General features: G+C 43.2%; 1 protein-coding gene across 2 annotated transcripts in view; it reads right to left on the bottom strand.

The window, feature by feature from the left end:
- Positions 1-18,042, bottom strand: part of MRVI1 (murine retrovirus integration site 1 homolog) — a 127,998-nt gene that overhangs the window by 35,713 nt on the left and 74,243 nt on the right. For both annotated transcript variants that reach the window (XM_027852637.1, XM_027852638.1), the window contains exons 7-10: positions 17,475-17,524; positions 10,601-11,209; positions 7,667-7,745; positions 2,000-2,123 (exon numbers count right to left, since the gene is read on the bottom strand). In XM_027852637.1, coding sequence (XP_027708438.1) covers positions 2,000-2,123; positions 7,667-7,745; positions 10,601-11,209; positions 17,475-17,524 — 862 coding nt within the window. The remainder of the gene's footprint in view (positions 1-1,999; positions 2,124-7,666; positions 7,746-10,600; positions 11,210-17,474; positions 17,525-18,042) is intronic.

Genomic DNA, 18,042 nt, shown 5'->3' with positions numbered 1-18,042 from the left:
CTAACTCCAGTGCTCTATCCACTGTACCATTAGCTGCCCCCAATCCTTTGGTGTCAAAGAGGAAACATTAAGCTAATCCTTCAGACCCATTTAACAATCTGCCTTATCGATAAGAATCCTTGGGAAGGTTGGAAGAGTCCACTAGGGAGAACAAATTAGAGCTTTGGGCTTGGAGTCAAGAAGAACTGAATTCAAATCCAGTTTCAGAAACTTACTAGCTGTGTGACTCTGGGCAAGTCACTTAACCTATGTTTGCCTCAGTTTCCTCAACTGAAATTGGAAAAACAATAGCACCTACCTCTCAAGATTGTTGTGAGGATCAAATAAGCTAATATTTGTAAAGCACTTAGCATAGTGCCTGGCACGTAGTAGGTGCTTAATAATGCTTGCTGAATTGAATTGAACTGAACTGAATTCAAACCAGGGCTAACTTGAGATTGATCATGCCACGAGGCAATGAGGCAGAGGAAAGAAGGATGATTTATCAGCAACGGGTCTCTTGTGGCTGCCTTAAACAACCCAATAAATTCACCCGATTTTTAAAACTGAGCCCATTCTCTGAGTTTCAGAATTTGGTCGTTAGACTCATCAGGAATTCGCAGAGCAGAAGAGGACCTTGGGGAGAGCAAAGAAAGGAACACTATATTTGGAGTCAGAAGACTCCAAATCCAAGTTCGAATCTTTACAAAAGAGGAAACTGAGACCCAAAGAGATCATGCTGCTTGCTGAAGGTCTCACAGGTAGTTAACGGCAAAGCTAGGATTTGAAACTAGTTCATCTGCTCTTTCCATTAGACCACACTGTCTCTCTTGAGGTACCACTCCCAAACTACAGTTTTGGCCTCTTGAGTCCAAGGCCACAGTATCCTATGGATCTACAATAACTTTCAGATCACTTGAACTTTTCCATGTGGTGACTTAGTTAAGAAGATGTGAATTTCTCATGGCCCCTTCTAGCTTAATATGCTGTCTCTGATAGGGCCACCAAGTGCCTTTTAGAGGGGTTAGGATCTTCCTGAAAAGGACTGAAAGGGAGTAGGGCCTAGTAGGAGGAATATTTTATAGGGAGTTATACACCTGAGCTCAAATCGTGAATCGATCACTATCTGTGTGACCTTTTCCAAGACATTTAACGTCTGTGGACCTCAGGTTCCTCATTTATAAAAGGAGGGAACTGTTGTAGATGGCCTCTGAGGACCCTTTCCAGTTATAAATCCATGATCCTGGCTTCTGTGACACAAGTGACAGAAACACACAAAACAAGGCCTTCTGAGTTCATGGACCAGGATGGGAAATGTTGCCTTTAATGACTAGCGGGGAGAATTGTTGCAACCTAATTTGAATTCTCCTTGGTTTTGCCCAGGTTGTGGGCTGTAATTTCATCCATGTAGAGAATTCTCTTCCAACAGTTCAACACTTTTTTTTAAAACAATTTATGGTCTTAGAGAATGGCCTTGGGCATTGAGCAGCTAGGTGACTAGGCCCAGAGTCACACAGCCAGTATGTGTCAAAGTCAGGACTTGAATCTGTGTCTTTCTGACTCTTAAAGCCAACCTTCTACAATGCACACCATCTCTATTAAGATTTTCCTGATATTAATTCTAGAGCAAGGCTGAATGGGAACTGTGTAGAATTTGGAAGCAAGGCCAGCTTCCTCTGGCCAGAGGTTATGCTAACCAAACCACCTTCTGATCTGTAATTGGAAATTCCACTCAACAGGCCTACCTACCAGGAAACGTTGCCTCCTCTGGGAAGTCTATTCTGACTATTCTAGCCCACAGTGATTTCTCTCTTCTCGGAACTCCCACTACCTTCCAGGTCTCATTCACATAGTTTTCACTGGTCCCCCCCCCCAATTTCTTGAGGGAAGCAACCATGTCTAATTTATCTCTGTACCCCACAAAGAGTGTAACACAGAACTGGGCATGTCAGTACCTCATAGGTCTCTTTGGGCTGACCAAATTGACACCAAGCTTTCTGGAGACCATGTTGAGTTTTACCTGCCAGGAAGGGCCTTATGAACTCGTAGTTTATGGAGCAGCACATCAGAGATGTTGGGCATGACGTCACAGACACTCTTGGACTCTTCCTCTTCAATGCCTGGGGAAAGCTCAGAGGGGTGCCCTGCAAAGTGACATTTGGGGATCCCATTTAAGATCTATTAGACTGGGAGCACACTGGTAAATTGTCTTCACCTAAAGCATTCTCTTTGATAAACGGAAGATTATACCCTTGCATGGTGCCCAGTACAGGCCTCAGCCCACGGTGACAGGCAAGGCCTGTCGGTGACTGACCAACAGGCGAACTGTTTCATGGCACGGATTTATAGTTACACCAAAAATGTAAAATCCCCTTTCTTTGGCAGGGCTCTCAGGAGGCAAGGGTTGTCTAGCTGGGCTTCCTTGTTGGGTCCAAAACACTGAGCCCATTACAGAAAATGAACTTATCTTCCTGTGACCTGGGAACAATGGGAAGCAGGGACAAAACCTGGGAGTTTCCATGGGGAGATAAGGACAGTCAGAAGCAATATGGACCCTGAGGAAAGACCCAAATGTCTCCCATCAGCACATTCATTAGATGACCTTGTCTGATATTTTACAGTGAGAAGAGTGAAGCCATCCCCCTCCCCTTGGAACCCCTAGTTTCTTTTAAAGCTTCACCACCTCCAGAATGTCTCTCCAGATGCCTCCAGTAGACAGTACCTTCCCTCCTTCCCCAATCACCTTATATCTGCGTTGTATGTGTTGCCTCCAATACAGTGTAAGCTCCCTGAGGGGCAGGAACCATCTTGTTTTTGTCTTTTTATCCTCAGTACCTAGCACAGTGCTGGGCACATATAGTAAGCACTTAGTAAATATTTGTGGATTGATTTGATTTTCCTTCTCTCCACCCCAAAGTTGCACTGTATCTTTAACCATCATCTCTTGTCTCTCTTGCTTTCTAAGGATAATCTTTCATGCTCTATTTTCATCCCCTTTTGCCATAGTCCTCCTTCCCTCTCTGACTCTCTCCTCTCTCTCTCTCCTTCCCTCTCTTCTTTCTCTCATTTTCTCTGCCTCTCTCTCCTCTCTCTCTGCCTCTCCTTCTCTCTGCCTCTCCTTCTCTTTCTCTCTCTCCTTTTCTCTCCTCTTTCTCTCATTCTCTCTGCCTATCTCTCCTTCTCTCTCTCTCTGTCTATTTGCCACCAAACATCAAAGAATCATCTTCATGTAGTATGACCTTCTTCACCACCACCAGCACCAACCACTAACTAACTGCCATGAATTGGCAGGTAAGCCTAAGAACCTGGGAATGACAGTACCCCTGTGACCTCCTCACCCCCTCTCCTGCTTCCAGCCTAGCCCTCACAGCCATCATTCTGAAAAGCAGCCCCAGGGCAAATACAGCCTGGCCACTCACTGCCAGGTGCTACACATCACGGCTGCTCACTACTGATGTCTTTCGCACTGTCAGATGGTTCTTTCAGAAAATGATATGATTTTGTCAATGGAAAAGATATCCAAGAAGTTACACTGTTAGCTCCTTTGCCACTGTCCCCTGAGGACCACAGAACCCATCTATTGACTCATACTTGGAACATTTTATATGTTTATCTCCCCCATTTGAGTGTGAGCTCTTCAAGAGCTTTTGTATGCCCAGTACTTTGCACATAGTAAGTGCTTTATCATTCATTCGTTCCTTCGTTTTTTTGTTCGTTCATTTTTTCATTTATTCATTCATTCATTCATTCAGCTGATCTGACTCAACACTCCATTCCTTAAGCCTTTCCACGCCTCTACTTAAGCTCCTTTCTTAAAGGTCATCAGCAATCACTAATCACTCAATCATGCTACCCTTCCTCACTTCTCTTTCTTTTAAACCTTCCCCCAGTTCTTGATAGTCATAATATGACAGGCAGTCAGTCCATAAGCACTTCCAAGGTGTTTACTCTGTGCCAGGCACTGTGCTAAGTGCTGAGGATGCAAAGAACCATAGAGCAGAGATTTAAGGGACCTTAGAGGTCATACAGGGCAGCTAGGTGGCACAGCAGATAGAGCTCTTGACCTCGAGTCAGAAAGACTCATCTTCCTGGTTTCAAATCCAGCCTCAGACATTTACTATCTATGTGACCCTGGTCAAGTCACTTCACTCTTTTTGCCTCAGTTTCTTCATCTGTCAAATAAGCTGGAGAAGGAAATGGCAAACCACTTTAGTATCTTTGCAGAGAAAACCCCAAATAGGAGACTGAACAACAACAGCAAAGAGGTCATATAGTCCAACCACTTCATTTTACAGATAGGGAAATTGAGGCCCAAAGAAGGTAAGTGCTTTGGTCCAAGGTCTTAGACACAGCAAGCGTCTAAGAAAGGATTAAGATCTAAGTCTTCCCGCTCTAAGGTCAGTGTTCTGTCTACCATCCATAGCCTCTCAGGGATTCTCTTCTTTGTTCCTCTGGCTTTCCTATTATCTTCTCCGTCTTCTTCACTGACTGCTCTTCCTGCTTCTGTCCCCTAAATGTCAACCTCTTCTCCTACTCTGTCCTTGGCCTTCTTCTCATCTCTCTATATTGTCACCAACCTCTCAACTTTATCAACCTGTATGTGAAAGAGTGCACAAATGAGATCTTATGTTTAAACTTGTCTCCTGAGGTCCAGCACCTCATTTCTAACTCCCTGGTGGGAAAAGCAACATGGCCCTGGATCTGGAGTCAGAGGACCTGAATTTGGTTCCCAGGTCTGCCACTAACTACCTGAGTTACCTTGAGTAAGTCACTTAAACTTTCTATGCCTCAACATCCTATCTGTAAAATGAGGGGATTCTCCTAGCCCACCCCCAAGGCCTCTTTCAATCCCCACCTGGACGTGCTGCTGATACTTCAAACCCAATATGGTCCTAAGCAAACTATTTCTCTGGGCAAAATGAGCTCCTTTGTCAGACTTCCCTTTCTTTGCGGAGGAAAACACCAGGAACAGAAACGAATTCATTTCTGACAATGCTCCCCGCCTGCTTGCCTTGGCCTGCTGGCTTTCCTGGCTTCTTTCCCTTCAAGACTCAGCGAAAATCCCACCTTCTGCAAGAGGCCTTTCCTGATTCTCTTCTCCCACTGCTAGGGACTTCCCTCAGAGATTGCCAGCCATATGCATGACATCGTGTACGTGCATACTTTTTTTATGTTGTCTCCCCCATTAGAATATAAGCTCCTCGAGGCCTTTCTTTGTATCCCCAGCGCTTAGCACAGTGGCTGGGACATGTTCAACATATTGACTCAATGACTGACTGACAAGGCCTGGAACTATCCTGGATGACTCCTAGGCCGGATGACCCTGAGGAAACCTTCCAAGGTTGAGATGCTCAAACTCTAAGCTGTCTCGAATTTTTCTCTGATTGTTTCATGACTACTAATCTTGTCTTCTCAAGACTCAATTATAAATGTTGCCGAAGGGTTCTTGGGTCTTGTCATTCTTCTGGTGTTCACAGTGCATATGTGCATGATGACTGACTGAACTATATACCATCTGTCCCCCTCTGCAGCCCATCCAAGGCTCTTTGTCTGGAGAAATTCTCACAGCTGGACCAAAATAAACATTCAGAAGAAAATTTGGATTTGCATTAGGACAGGGCTGCCCACAGTGGTTCATTCTTAGCCTTTGTTTCTGGTGCTTCTCAGAGCTCTGTCAAGACTCTGCTGAAATGTGGGGTGAAGGGCCACCATTACTATCCAGGGAGGCAGCTTTCTGGGCTGCCCTGCTGAGAGTTTTCCAAGGTCAGACCTTCATTGCCATCTGATATCTGAGTGGGCCTGAAGGCAAGCAGTAACCCAGACAGTCCTGAGAGAAGGAATTGGATTGTAGGGAAGACCACATCCTTCTTCATTCATATCTATTAATTCATTTGATCTTAACTACAACCCTGTGAAGTTGGTGAGGAAGGCAGGGGATTTTCCCAGGGGACCTGGATTCTAATCCTATCTATTAGAATAGAATCCTATTCTAATCCATTACCTGTGTGACGTTGGGCAGTAATTTAACCTCTCTGGGTCTTAGTTTCTTCATCTGTAAAATGAGGGGGGTTGGACCTGATGGCTTCTTAGGTCCCTTCTCTAAATTTATGATCTTCATTTTACGAATTGAGAAACTGAGGCCAAGAGAGGTTACATGACTTACCCAAGCCCATTCGGTTAATAACTGAAACCCAGCAGAGTTGGAACATGGTGACTAAACATAATCTTAGGTTGCCTCAGGGAGGCCTCGAGACCAGAGGAAGGGAGGCAATAGTCCCGCTGTCCTCTGCCCTGTTCAGGCCATGCTTGGAGCATTCTGTTCACAGCTGGGCATTTTGTTTGGCCAACGGCATCAATATGTTGGAGAGGAGGCAACCAGGATGGTCAGGGGTCTCTACATCCTGCCATATGAGGATCATCTGAAGAAATTGGGGGTGCTTAGTCTGGGGGAGAGAATACTTAGGGTAAGACTATGACAGCTGTTTTCTAGCATTTGAAAAGCTGTCATGTGGAAGAGGGATTAGATTTACTTTGCTTGGTTAGCTAGATGGCAGGACTGAGAAGCCAGAAGACCTGAGTTCAAATCTCACCTCAGATACTTCCTAGTTGTGTGACCCTGGACAAGTCAACTAACCTTTGTCTGTTTCAGTTTCCTTGTCTGCAAAATGGGGATAATGATAGAACCTCTCTCTCAGGATTGTTGTGAGGATAAAATGGGTTAACATTTCTAATGCAAAAACTAAAAGCACAATATAGATGCTAGTTGTTGTTGTCATTATTTTATCTTGTAGTAAGATATGCTGAGAAAATAAAGGACCAGGTCATGTGGTACTGATAACAATTACCAGCTTGGAGTTACTTGGAGTTGTCCAAGAAGGCTTCCCAGAGGAGATGGGAATTGAGTCAGGCTTTGAAGGATGGGTAGGCTATGGATATATGTAAAGAAGGGGTGAAGCCGTTCTAGGGAGCATGATAGCATGAGCAAAGAAACTGAATCAGGAGGGAGGATAGTGTGCAGAGGGGGATGCTAGGTAAAGTAGAGCCAGATTGGGGGAGGCTTAAAATTTATACAAAGGAATCTAGATTTGATTAGTGAGATAACAGGAAACCATTGACAAAGTCTGAGTAGAGAAGAGACGTGACCAAAACGAGATTTTAGGAAGCTCACTTTGGGGGCTAGACAGATTATATGACCAGTTAGGAGGCTACTACCATAATCGAGGTATGAGGCAAGGAGGACCTAAAGGTTTTGATAATGAGAAAACAGAGAACAGAGCCATTTTGGTACATAAACAAACAAACAACAAAAAAAGAATTGATAGAAATTGATAACTGATTTGGACGTCAGTCAGTCGATACACATTTATTAAGCACCTACTATATGCCAGGTGCTATAAGTGCTAGAGATACAAAAAGAGGCAAAAAGATAGTCCCTGCCCTCAAGGTGCTTACAATCTAATGGATGTGAGGAAAGGAAATGAGCCTGAGTGAGCAAGCACCCACCAGGTGCCAACGAGACAAAGAGAATGAAACTTGGTAACCACTTGTGGGTGGGCGCCATGTTGAGATGGTGGGACATTATGATAATGGCATGATGAGGAGGGGGTCCAGGGCCTGTTGGCAGGAAGGAGCTGCCACCTGGGGAACTATTGCCTCCAACCTTCCTACCTCTTTGGATCCCACCTACCTCTCTCTTGTTCCACAGCTTCACTGAGATCTGGAAGTTTCAGGCCAACCAAGTTCTGACTCCTCATCAGGATGTGTTCCTGGGCAGGAGAAGGAAAAGGTAATATTTTTAGAGAGTTTGGCTTAGTTGGGTATTGTCTACCCACCATGCTGTATTGTCTCTCTGCCATCCTAAGTCTATTGTTTGAATAGACTTTTGTTTTTGTCTGTCCTTTGTTGTTGAAGGAGCCAATGACATCATGAAGGTGAAGTCTTGAATTTCACGTGAATTGGATTTAAGTGAGGCAGAGCTGTGCAAAGTCAGCCTCACTCTCTTTTGTGGCAATTTCTGAAGTCCAGGGTCAAGGAACTCTATGCTGCCCAACCCTGGGCCTGGACTAGTCATCTGTGTAAGGAAAGAAGGTCAACGAACAGGATTGAGTGCCCAGGAGCCAAGTGATGTGGGACGGTATGGTAACTTAACCTGCAGACAAATCAGCAGGGAGCCATTTGAAGGCCAGGATTCCTCTGTTTTCCTCTCACATCTTTAGGGATGAAGGGAAAACTCCAGGGTAGCCAGTTCCCATCCAAACCTGGTCTCCCTCTCTCTTTGAACATCAGTCATATTGAAGCCTGAGGGTGAGGGTGGGAGTTATTATGGCAGAAGAAGAAAGGAGCTATGGGAGGTTAGTACCCACCCTCCCTCCCACGGACCCTGGATACCTCCAATTCCTCTACCCTAAGAATAAAGAGAAGCAGCCGGTACCCTCCTAAGGGGCCTTGTCCTCAGATTTGACTGGTGAAAGGTTTTTCTTTGGAAGGGATTTTGCACATCTAAGAGGTAAGAGGCATGGGCTGGAAGTGACTTAAGTACCTCCAAAAGCCTTTCTGGCTCGAGTCCTATGATTCTGACCCCAGAAACCAGGGAACTCAAGTGTCAGGGAGGGAATGTTATATGAACTCCAGTGACCATTCTGGGGAGAGTTTTAGACAGTTTGTTGATAGATTACCAGGAAGGAAGGATTCTTGGAACTCAGAGGGAGGCAGGGTTATTTCATCCCTGACCATGACAGCACTTAGGACTGACAAGGTATTTAGTCATCTGGTTCCTGTTTACATGTCACATACTGTACGTTGAAGCCAGGAAGCCAGGCAGCCTGAAGTATGCAGGGCTGGCCTCTCCCTGAGGATCCACTCATATGTGAATAACACACCTTCCCCATGGAACACCTGGAATGCTGGCTTGTAACAATGCTGTCAGCCCATCAGCAAGCATTTATCAAGCACTACTCTATTGCAGACTGTTCTAAATGCAGGGGATACTAAGAAAGATAGTAAGATGCACAGAGTTCCTGAAGACCACAAGAATGACCCAGCTAATGCCCTCCTTGACCTGCCCCTTTCCCCTCTGCTGCCCTTCCGGGTCAGAAGCCACCTCCTGCCAGAACTGACCCTTCCTTCCTTGGACCATATGCACGTCCTTGGTTGTACCTCTCCTGTGTACTTAGCCAGTTTTATTTGAAAACAGAGGTATCTGAGTTTTTGTCTTTTCCTTCCCCTGCCCCTCTCCCCAATAAATAATAATAATAGCAATAATAGCTATTATTGTGTTATCTCATTTGATCCTCATTACAACCCTGTGAAGTAGAGGCTATCATTATTATCCCCATTTTACAGATGAGAAAGTTGAGGTTCAGAGAAGTTAAGTGATTTGCCTAGGGAAACACAGATACCAGTAAGTGTCTGAGGCAGGATCTGACCTCAGGTCTTCCTGATTCCAAGTGTTATGTTCTAGTCACCGTGCCTTGAGGGCAGATTGTAATTATTCACCTTTATATCACCCAGGCAGCCTTGGTGCAGTGACTAGACAGCTGGCCTCCTGAGTCTGAAAGATTTCAGATCAAGTCCCTGACTGACACATACAACACTTCTCAGTGCCCCAGGCAAGGCTCTCAGAGTCAGAAGAGCAAGGACGGATCTCCTTCAGCAGAGGAGTGTCTGCACTCAGGATTCCCAATTTAGATGAAATCACAGATGTCATCCAAAATGTCACTCAGAACCTAGAACAGCCCTCTGCATGTAGTAAGCCCTTACCAATATTTATTGGATCAAATAGAATAATAATGTTATTAATATCAATTATAATTTCATGATGCCTCTCATTATTATAATAGTATTTATATTAGTAATTATATATATATATATATATATATATATTAGTAATTATATTAATGAGAGTTAACATGGAGTAAAGGATAGAAAGCTGGCCTCACAGTCAGGAAGACCTGGGTCTAAGCCCCACTTCTGACACATATGCTATGTGACCTTAGGCAAATTGTTTAACCTCTCAGTTCACTAAACAAGTCTATAAGACTAGAAGCTGCAGAGATCGTAAGTTAGTCTGCATCGGTAGAGGGAGTTTCCTAACCAGAGCCCAATCCAAAAAAAAAAATTATTATTTTGAAGGCTTGCCCCACATGGAAAAAAGAGGCCTCCTCAGTGTCCAAGTCTAGACCCACAGTGCTGTCACTTGAGTTCAGAGTTGTATGGACTACAGGAGAAGTGAAGTGAGATCGTAGCATTATAAGTTTAGAGCTGGAGGGCACCTAGGAAGTCATCTAGGCCAATGTCTTCATTTTACATATGATAAAATCGAGGCCCAGTGAGGTTCTGTGCCTTACCCAAGGTTACACAGATAGTAAGCAGCAAAGCTAGGGTCTGACCTCAGGTCTTCTGACTCCAAATCCAGTGTTCTTTCCAGTATATCAGGGTTAGCCCATTTTGTTACTAGGGTTAGCTCACTTTGCTCCTAAGGCTAGCCCACTTTGTTCCCAGTGCCAGCCCACTTTGCTCCTAAGGCTAGCCCACTTTGTTCCCAGAGCCAGCCCACTTTGCTCCTAAGGCTAGCCCACTTTGTTCCCAGGGCCAGCCCACTCATCTCCCACAAAGAACACACCTCTCTGAGCTTGGTCAGTTTCTGCATTCGCACAGGTTGAACCTGGATCTGAAAGTCCTTGAATCCTGATGATTTGGGGAGTTTGTTGCCAGCTTTGCTGGGAAAGTGTTTCTCTTCTTCTGCAGATGCCAGCTTGGCGATGACCTTGTCTTTTGACCCCGGCTCCATGGGGCTACTGTCCCAGGACAGCCCCCGCTGAAGAGGGGGTCGGAATCCAGAAGGCTTGAGGTCAGCTTTGGAGGGGGTCTTGGAGTTGAGTGGCTCCCAGGCTGGGCCTTTTCCCTGGGGTCCTTGGGGAGTTGACCCTGGGCCTTGGCTGTGGCTTTTCAGGAGGGGGTCACTTTCCTTGGGTTTCTTAAGAAACTGCTTCCCTGGATCTTTTTCACCAGCACCTGTAGGACTGTTGAGGGACATTTTCCCTCCACCACTGCCAGAAGCAAGAACCTTGGGTGTACTGTTCTCTACGTGTTTAAGGGGATCAAAATTTTCTTTTTGTTCAGATAACGTCTCTTTGGATTTCTCAGCACCAGGGGAGCGAGGAGCCAGTCGTCCCTGAGACACCTTCCTTTGGTCATTCTGCTTTCGGTCTGTTAGCCCCTTGGCGGCATTCTAAAAGAAGGAGGCTGTGATTAGACACAAATAGGTACAACTGACACCAGGACAAGAGGGAGCCTTCCCAGCTGTGGGATGATAAGAGAATTATATAACCTCTCTTAGCCTCAATGTCCTCATTTGTAGAATGGGCATAATAAATAAATAAACTGGAGGTTTAGAGCTAGACAGGAACTTAGAGGTCATATAGTCTATTCTCTTTATTTTTGCAATTGCAGAAACTGAGGACCAGATAGGTTTGCCCATGGTTACACAGGTATTAAGAAGCTGAGGTAGAATTTGAATGCAGGTTTTCTGATGCCCAATCCAGACCACAAACAGAGAAGGGAATTTCACTTTGGATCTCAAAACCAACAAGGAAATTCTGATACCAATGAAGGGGAGGACTAAGCCTTCGAGCCTTCATCCTCACCTCTTCCCTACCAGAAACTTGGAATCAGGGCTCCTATAAATAAGGTTTCACCCAAGACCTAACTTCCTGCCAAGCTTGGCTCCTGACTTTTGGTATCATTGTTAAAGATAACAGGTATGGCCGGCCAATTTCTAACATCCCATCACACATACTTTCCCTTTCCCTCCCGCCAAATGCTGTCCAGCGGTCTGACATCGCCAGCACTTTCCTCTTGTGAGTGGAAACTGCTGGGCCCTGCACACAGATTGTTAAAACTGAGTAGGGAAAGGAGACCCACAGGTAGGTCAAGGTGGAATGATGGATCATCTCCCTTCTGCAAGCAAGAAATAAACCAAAATTAAATGTTTTAAATGAACCATCGCTTTTCGAAATGTTGGTCTCTTAGCTGAGACAAAACAGATGGATTTTACTATGTAAATATAAAGAGATTTTGCAAACTAGAAACCAATGTAGCAAAAATGACTATACTCTTGGACCCAACAAGTCCATTGCTAGGACTTTAACCTGAAAATATCATAAAAAGGAAGAGAGAGCCTACGTATACAGAGCCCAAACTGCTCTCTTTGTAGTAGCAAAAATGGGGAAGTACCTTCTATGTCCAAAGGTTAGCAAATAGCTAAGTTAATTCTGGCATATTTACATAATGAAATATCATGGTACCATAAAACTATATGAAGCACACAAAGGAATAGGAAAAGACCCTCAGGTAATGATGCCAAGTAAAATTGTTAGAACCACAACTACATAAACACTGATTATAATTATACAGAAAAAAAGAGGGAGGGAGACAGAGACAGAGACAAGAAAGCAGAAAAGAAATAAAGCTAGCCAATCGAATTTCAGCTAGACCCGGAGTAGCATATAGGACAAAATAATTGTCTTTGCTTGTTTGTTAATTCATTTGGTTCTATTTTGTTAAAAATTAGAAGCATTACATAATCAATCAATGCACATTAAAATGTAAGATTTTGCCCCTCATTTTAAAAAATATTTACTTCTGTGCTTTGTGGATGCTAATGAAGAATATGATAAAAAGTTTAAAAAATTAAAGATGATGTATCCTAAATCTGGAGAATAAAAAACAGATTGAGAAAAATTCTTCATGATAAAATTATATGATAAAAATTTGCTATCTAGAATCTATAAGTACTGGACACAAATTTCTAAGCATAAGGCCCATTCTATAATGGAAAAATTGACAAAGGATATGAATACCTAGTTCTCAAATTCAGTCAGTCAACAAATATTCATTAAGTATCTACTATGTGTCAGGCACCTATTAAGCTCTGAAAATGCAAAGCAAGTCCTTGCTCCAGGATCTCACGTTCCAGTGCTGGAGATAATATGTAAAATAACTAGCCACAAATGAGAGAATGTTCAGATAGAGTAGATAGAAATAAACTAAGCAGCATCTAGGGGCCCAAAACTGTTCCTCTTCACTTGAAAAGTATTAAAACTCTACTAATCAGAGAAATGCAAATGAAAACAACAGTGAGGTAATTTATACCCATCAAATTGGTAAAAATCATTAAAAATGATAAAAATTCAATAGTTATAAAAGTTAGTGCTAAGTGGAATCCCATGGTAAATGAGGAGAGGGCAAGATGGTATCATGCATCTTCAGTGAATTCAAGTCACCAGGTTCAAAGGAGCAACATCTCCACATACTGAAAGAACTGAAAGATTAGGATGGCTGGGACTCTGCCATCTTGGAAAAATTTTGGAGAATAGGAGAGGTGCCATGGGAATGAAGGAGACAGGCAAAGAGTGTCCCAGCTTTCAAAGCATGGAAGAATTTGGAATGTACCAACTCTAGACTAGTGAGCTTGATTTCAATTTTTGGCAAAATCTAGAATATATTCCCAAAGGGGGTGGTTTGTAACCACTTAGAAAAGGAAGTAGTATCCACCGAAAGCTAGCGTTATTTCATCAAAAACAAGCTATGCCAGAATAAGCTCATTTCTTCTTGTGGCTGGGTAACTAGACAGTTAAATGAGGACAAAGGTATAAACACAAGGTCATCGGGCACTTAGATTTCAGCCAAGCATTTGATAGTTATCATGGTATCCTTGGGAACAAGATGAAGACAAATGGGTTAGACACCAGTACAACAGAACTGGTTGAATGACTGAGACCCAAAGGGTAGTCATCAGTGACTTTGTCAGCTTGGATGGAGGTCCCTAGCGAAGTGCCCTAGGGATCTGTACTTGGCCCTGAGCTGTTCAACAATTTTAAGTCAATGACTTGAACAAAGACAGATGCCCGTCAAAACTGAAGATGAAATTAAGCTGGGAGGAATAGCTAGATGACAAAGCTTGGATGCAAAAAGATATTTTGTGGGCTAGAACATTGGACTGAATCAAGTAAGATGAAATTTAATAGACATAAATGCAAAGTCACTTACTTGGGTTAAAAAATTAATTGCATAGGAACATGTTGGGATAAATATGGCTAGACTATAGTTCTTGTGAAAATAACTTGGGAGGCTTTAGTAGACCATAAATTCAATATGGGGCAATAATGTGACACAGCAGCCCAAAAAACTTAATGCTACCCCAGGCTACATCAAAAGAGATGTCACATACAGAATGAGGGAGGTGATATTTCTGTCATGTTGCGCTGTGATCATCATTTCTGAAAAGACATAGACTCCAGAATATATCCAGAGAAGGATAACCTTCCTGGTGAGAGGCTTTAAGGTCCTAATATAGTAGGATAAGTTGCAGAAACCAATGAAAACTTAGGAGGGACAGGGTAATTTCAATGTTTGAAGGACAGGAATATAGAAGGATTATACTTATTCTACTAGGACCCTGAAGGCAGAGCTAGGAAAGCAATGCATGGAAGTTGCAGGAAAGAAGATGTAGGTTCAATGTCAGAAATATCTTCCTAACAATTAGATATACACCCAAAATGGAATGGGACACTAGGGAGGTAAGGAGCTCCTCCTCATTTGGGATCTTCAAGCAGAGGACCTATGAACACTTGTCAGGCATGTTGTAGAATGAATTCTTGCTCAGGTATGGCTTCTGACCTGCCTACCAACTCTGGGATTCTAATAATTGGCATAATTATTTTTAATTGCAATAACAGATAAAAAACTGATGGTACCCTTTGACCTAGGGATCCTCCAAATATGACTCTAGTAGGAAGAAATCTTTGGTGTACTAGAGTCTGGGAACCTGGATTTAAATCTCAGTTCTGCTACTTATTAGCTGGGTGACTTTAGGCACATCACTTCCTCACCAGGCCTCAGTTTCCCCATCTGCAAAATGTCAAATCTCAACTCCTTTTAATTCTAGTGCCTTTGCTCTCTTATTTCCTCATTACCCTGTACAAAGCTTATTTGTACATATTTCTTTGCTTATTGTCTCCCCCAGACTGTGGGCTCCTTGAAGGCAGGATTGTCCTTTGCCACCTTTTGTATACCCAGTACTTGGCACAATGCCTGGCACTGTATTTATTGACTGACTACTGTCTGACTAAAATAAGGAAGGACAGCACTAGATAACTTTTAAGGCCTTACCCTGTTCCATTATCTATGTCCTCTTCTGCGGTGGGCGGGGACACCTATCTGACTAATTAGTAGGAGAACAGTCAAAGCTGTTTTAACATAAGGAAAAAGCAAACAAAGAAATCCTGGAAAGATGTCTGCCTAGGGCCACAGGAACGGTATATTAACAGAACAGAATGTGAAGGTGTCACAAGACGTGGGAAGAATAAGAAGAAATAGGAATAAATCCATGAGACAATACTGGACAAAGGCCAGCAGAATCCAAAGAACAGCAGGCACATTGGGATTCCTAGTGGTGTGGGTGTCATGGAAAGATCGCTGGACCCAGAGGCGGAAGATCTGGGTTCTAATCCTGGCTCCAACCCTTCTGAGCTGTGAGACTGGTGTTAAGCAGCTTCATCTCTCTGAGGCTGAGGTTCTTAATTTACCAAGTAGGGAAAATAATACTTGCACAGCCCACCCCTATCTCACAAAGTTACCTTGAGGAAAGTGCGAGACAGTATCATTGAGTCACAGATTTAGAGCTGGAAGGGGTGTGTGACATCAGGTAGTGTCACGCACTACACACATTTCACATATGAGGAAACTGAGGCCCAGAAAATTGGAGTGATTTAGGATCAAGGGGCTAGAGATCTAGAGATCAGAAGCCTTCTCTTCTAGTCCAATCTCATCATTTTACAGATAAGGAAACTGAGGCCCAGGGAAGTTAAGTGATTTGTCCAAGGTCACACAAAGTAAGTGACAGAGGCAGAATTTGAAACCAGGTCCTGTATCTCCAAATTAAGTGCTCTTTCCATTGTACCACAAAATGTTCTTATTATATATATATATGTATATATATATATATGTATATGTAAAAACATTTAAACATAGAGGTCTACATTAATGCAAGTTATTATTCCCACAATCCTGAGTTTTCCCACTGCTGGTTGATCTCACGACTCTTCCCCAACCTCCAATGTGTTCAGGGAAGGGGTATGTTGGAACCGGCTAGGACTATTAAATTTTCAGTGTAAGAATTTATATCTCGGTAATTAGCAAATGCTATAAATCGGGTTTTGATTTATTGTTTTGTTGATTGTCTAAACTTAAGAAATTAAGTTAATAATGCAAATTAAACTTAAAAGTACGTTTAGCAAACTTTTTTTTTGAGCATATATTTTTCTAGAGAGCCTGTTGTTAAACCTTTGCCAGCACACTGCTGGTTCAGGGGACGAATAATTTATCGATGTGGATCCTATTCTGGATTAAGAACTTTGTAACACTCTATGTCTAGCGAAAGAAGTGTATTCTGGGGGCAGCTAGGTGGTGCAGTGGATAGAACACCAGCCCTGGAGTCAGGAGGACTTGAGTTCAAATACAGCCTTAGGCACTTGACACTCACTAGCTGTGTGACCCTGGGCAAGTCACTTAACCCCTATGTCTTGCCAAAAAAAAGCAAAAACAAAGTGTATTCTTACTATGATGCTATAAGAAATGATGAGCAGGATGATTTCAGAAAAACCTGGGAAGACTTGCATGAACTGATGCAAAGTGAAGTGAGCAGAATCAGGATAACACTGTAAGTAGTAACAGTAATATTGTACAATGATCAGCTGTGAATAACTTGACTATTCTCAGCAAGACAATGATTCAAGACAATTCCAAAGGACTCAGGATAAAAAATGCTATCCATCTCCAGAGAAATAACTGGTGGAGTCTGAATACAGATCACAACATGCTATTTTCCACTTTATTTTGTGTGTGTGTGTGGTGGGGGAGGGTTGGTCTGTCTTTTCTTTCATAACATGACTAATATGGAAATATGTTTTGCATGACTGCACATGTACAACCTATATCAAACTGCTTGCCTTTTCTATGAGGGAAGAGGGGAGGGAGGGAAGAAGAGAATTTGGAACTCAAAAAAATTTTTTTTTTTTTGGCTAGGCAATGGGGTTAAGTGACTTGCCCAGGGTCACACAGCTAGTGAGTGTCAAGTGTCTTGTCTGAGACCGGATTTGAACTCAGATCCTCCTGACTCCAGGGCCAGTGTTCTAACCACTGCGCCACCTAGCTGCCCCCAAAACAATTTTTAACATTTGTTTTTTAAAATTTTGAGTTCTGGGGGCAGCTAGGTGGTGCAGTGGTTAGAACACTGGCCCTGGAGTCAGGAGGACCTGAGTTCAAATTCGGCCTCAGACACATAACACTCACAAGCTGTGTGACTCTGGGCAAGTCACTTAACCCCAATTGCCTCACTAAAACAAACAAAAACAAAACAAAACAACAACAAAAATTGTTTTTACATGTAATTGGGAATAAAAAATAAAACTATTTAAAAAGAAGTGTATTCTTACCTGTAGTGGAGATCCTGGCCCAGGGAGTGAGGCAGCACACACCTCAGAACCTGGAACAATAAAGAGGAGAGGGGGCTGTGAAGGTACAGCCTGACCAGGTGTAGTTTCCCCTGCAGAGTAATTCGATGTTTACTTTCTGTCCCATAGCTGTACCTGTACCAGGTGTGCCTGTGCTGCTGAGGACAGAGGCATCAAATCCGCAGAATTCCATCCCCAAACCATCACAGACAAGTTTTGCTTCCTGAGTATCCTGGCGTGCTAGAATGTCCTGGAGGTACTATCTTCTGGCCAAGATGGACTTGGTACATACTGAAGCATTTGGGGGACTTTTAAAGCCCCTCTATAGAGGTGGTGGGGGAAGGGGTAGAACATGGAACTTGGAGTACAGACCTGCCTCTGACACTTAGGAGCTGTGTGACCCTAAGCTGAATGAATGAATGAATGAATGAATGAGTGAATGGTGACCCTAAGCTGAATGAATGAATGAATGAGTGAATGGTGACCCTAAGCTGAATGAATGAATGAATGAGTGAATGGTGACCCTAAGCTGAATGAATGAATGAATGAA

Source organism: Vombatus ursinus, unplaced genomic scaffold (genome assembly GCF_900497805.2).
Source record: "Vombatus ursinus unplaced genomic scaffold, bare-nosed wombat genome assembly UNPS02009770.1, whole genome shotgun sequence".
Taxonomy (NCBI): Eukaryota; Metazoa; Chordata; class Mammalia; order Diprotodontia; family Vombatidae; genus Vombatus; species Vombatus ursinus.
This window is presented reverse-complemented; position numbering and strand designations above follow the sequence as displayed.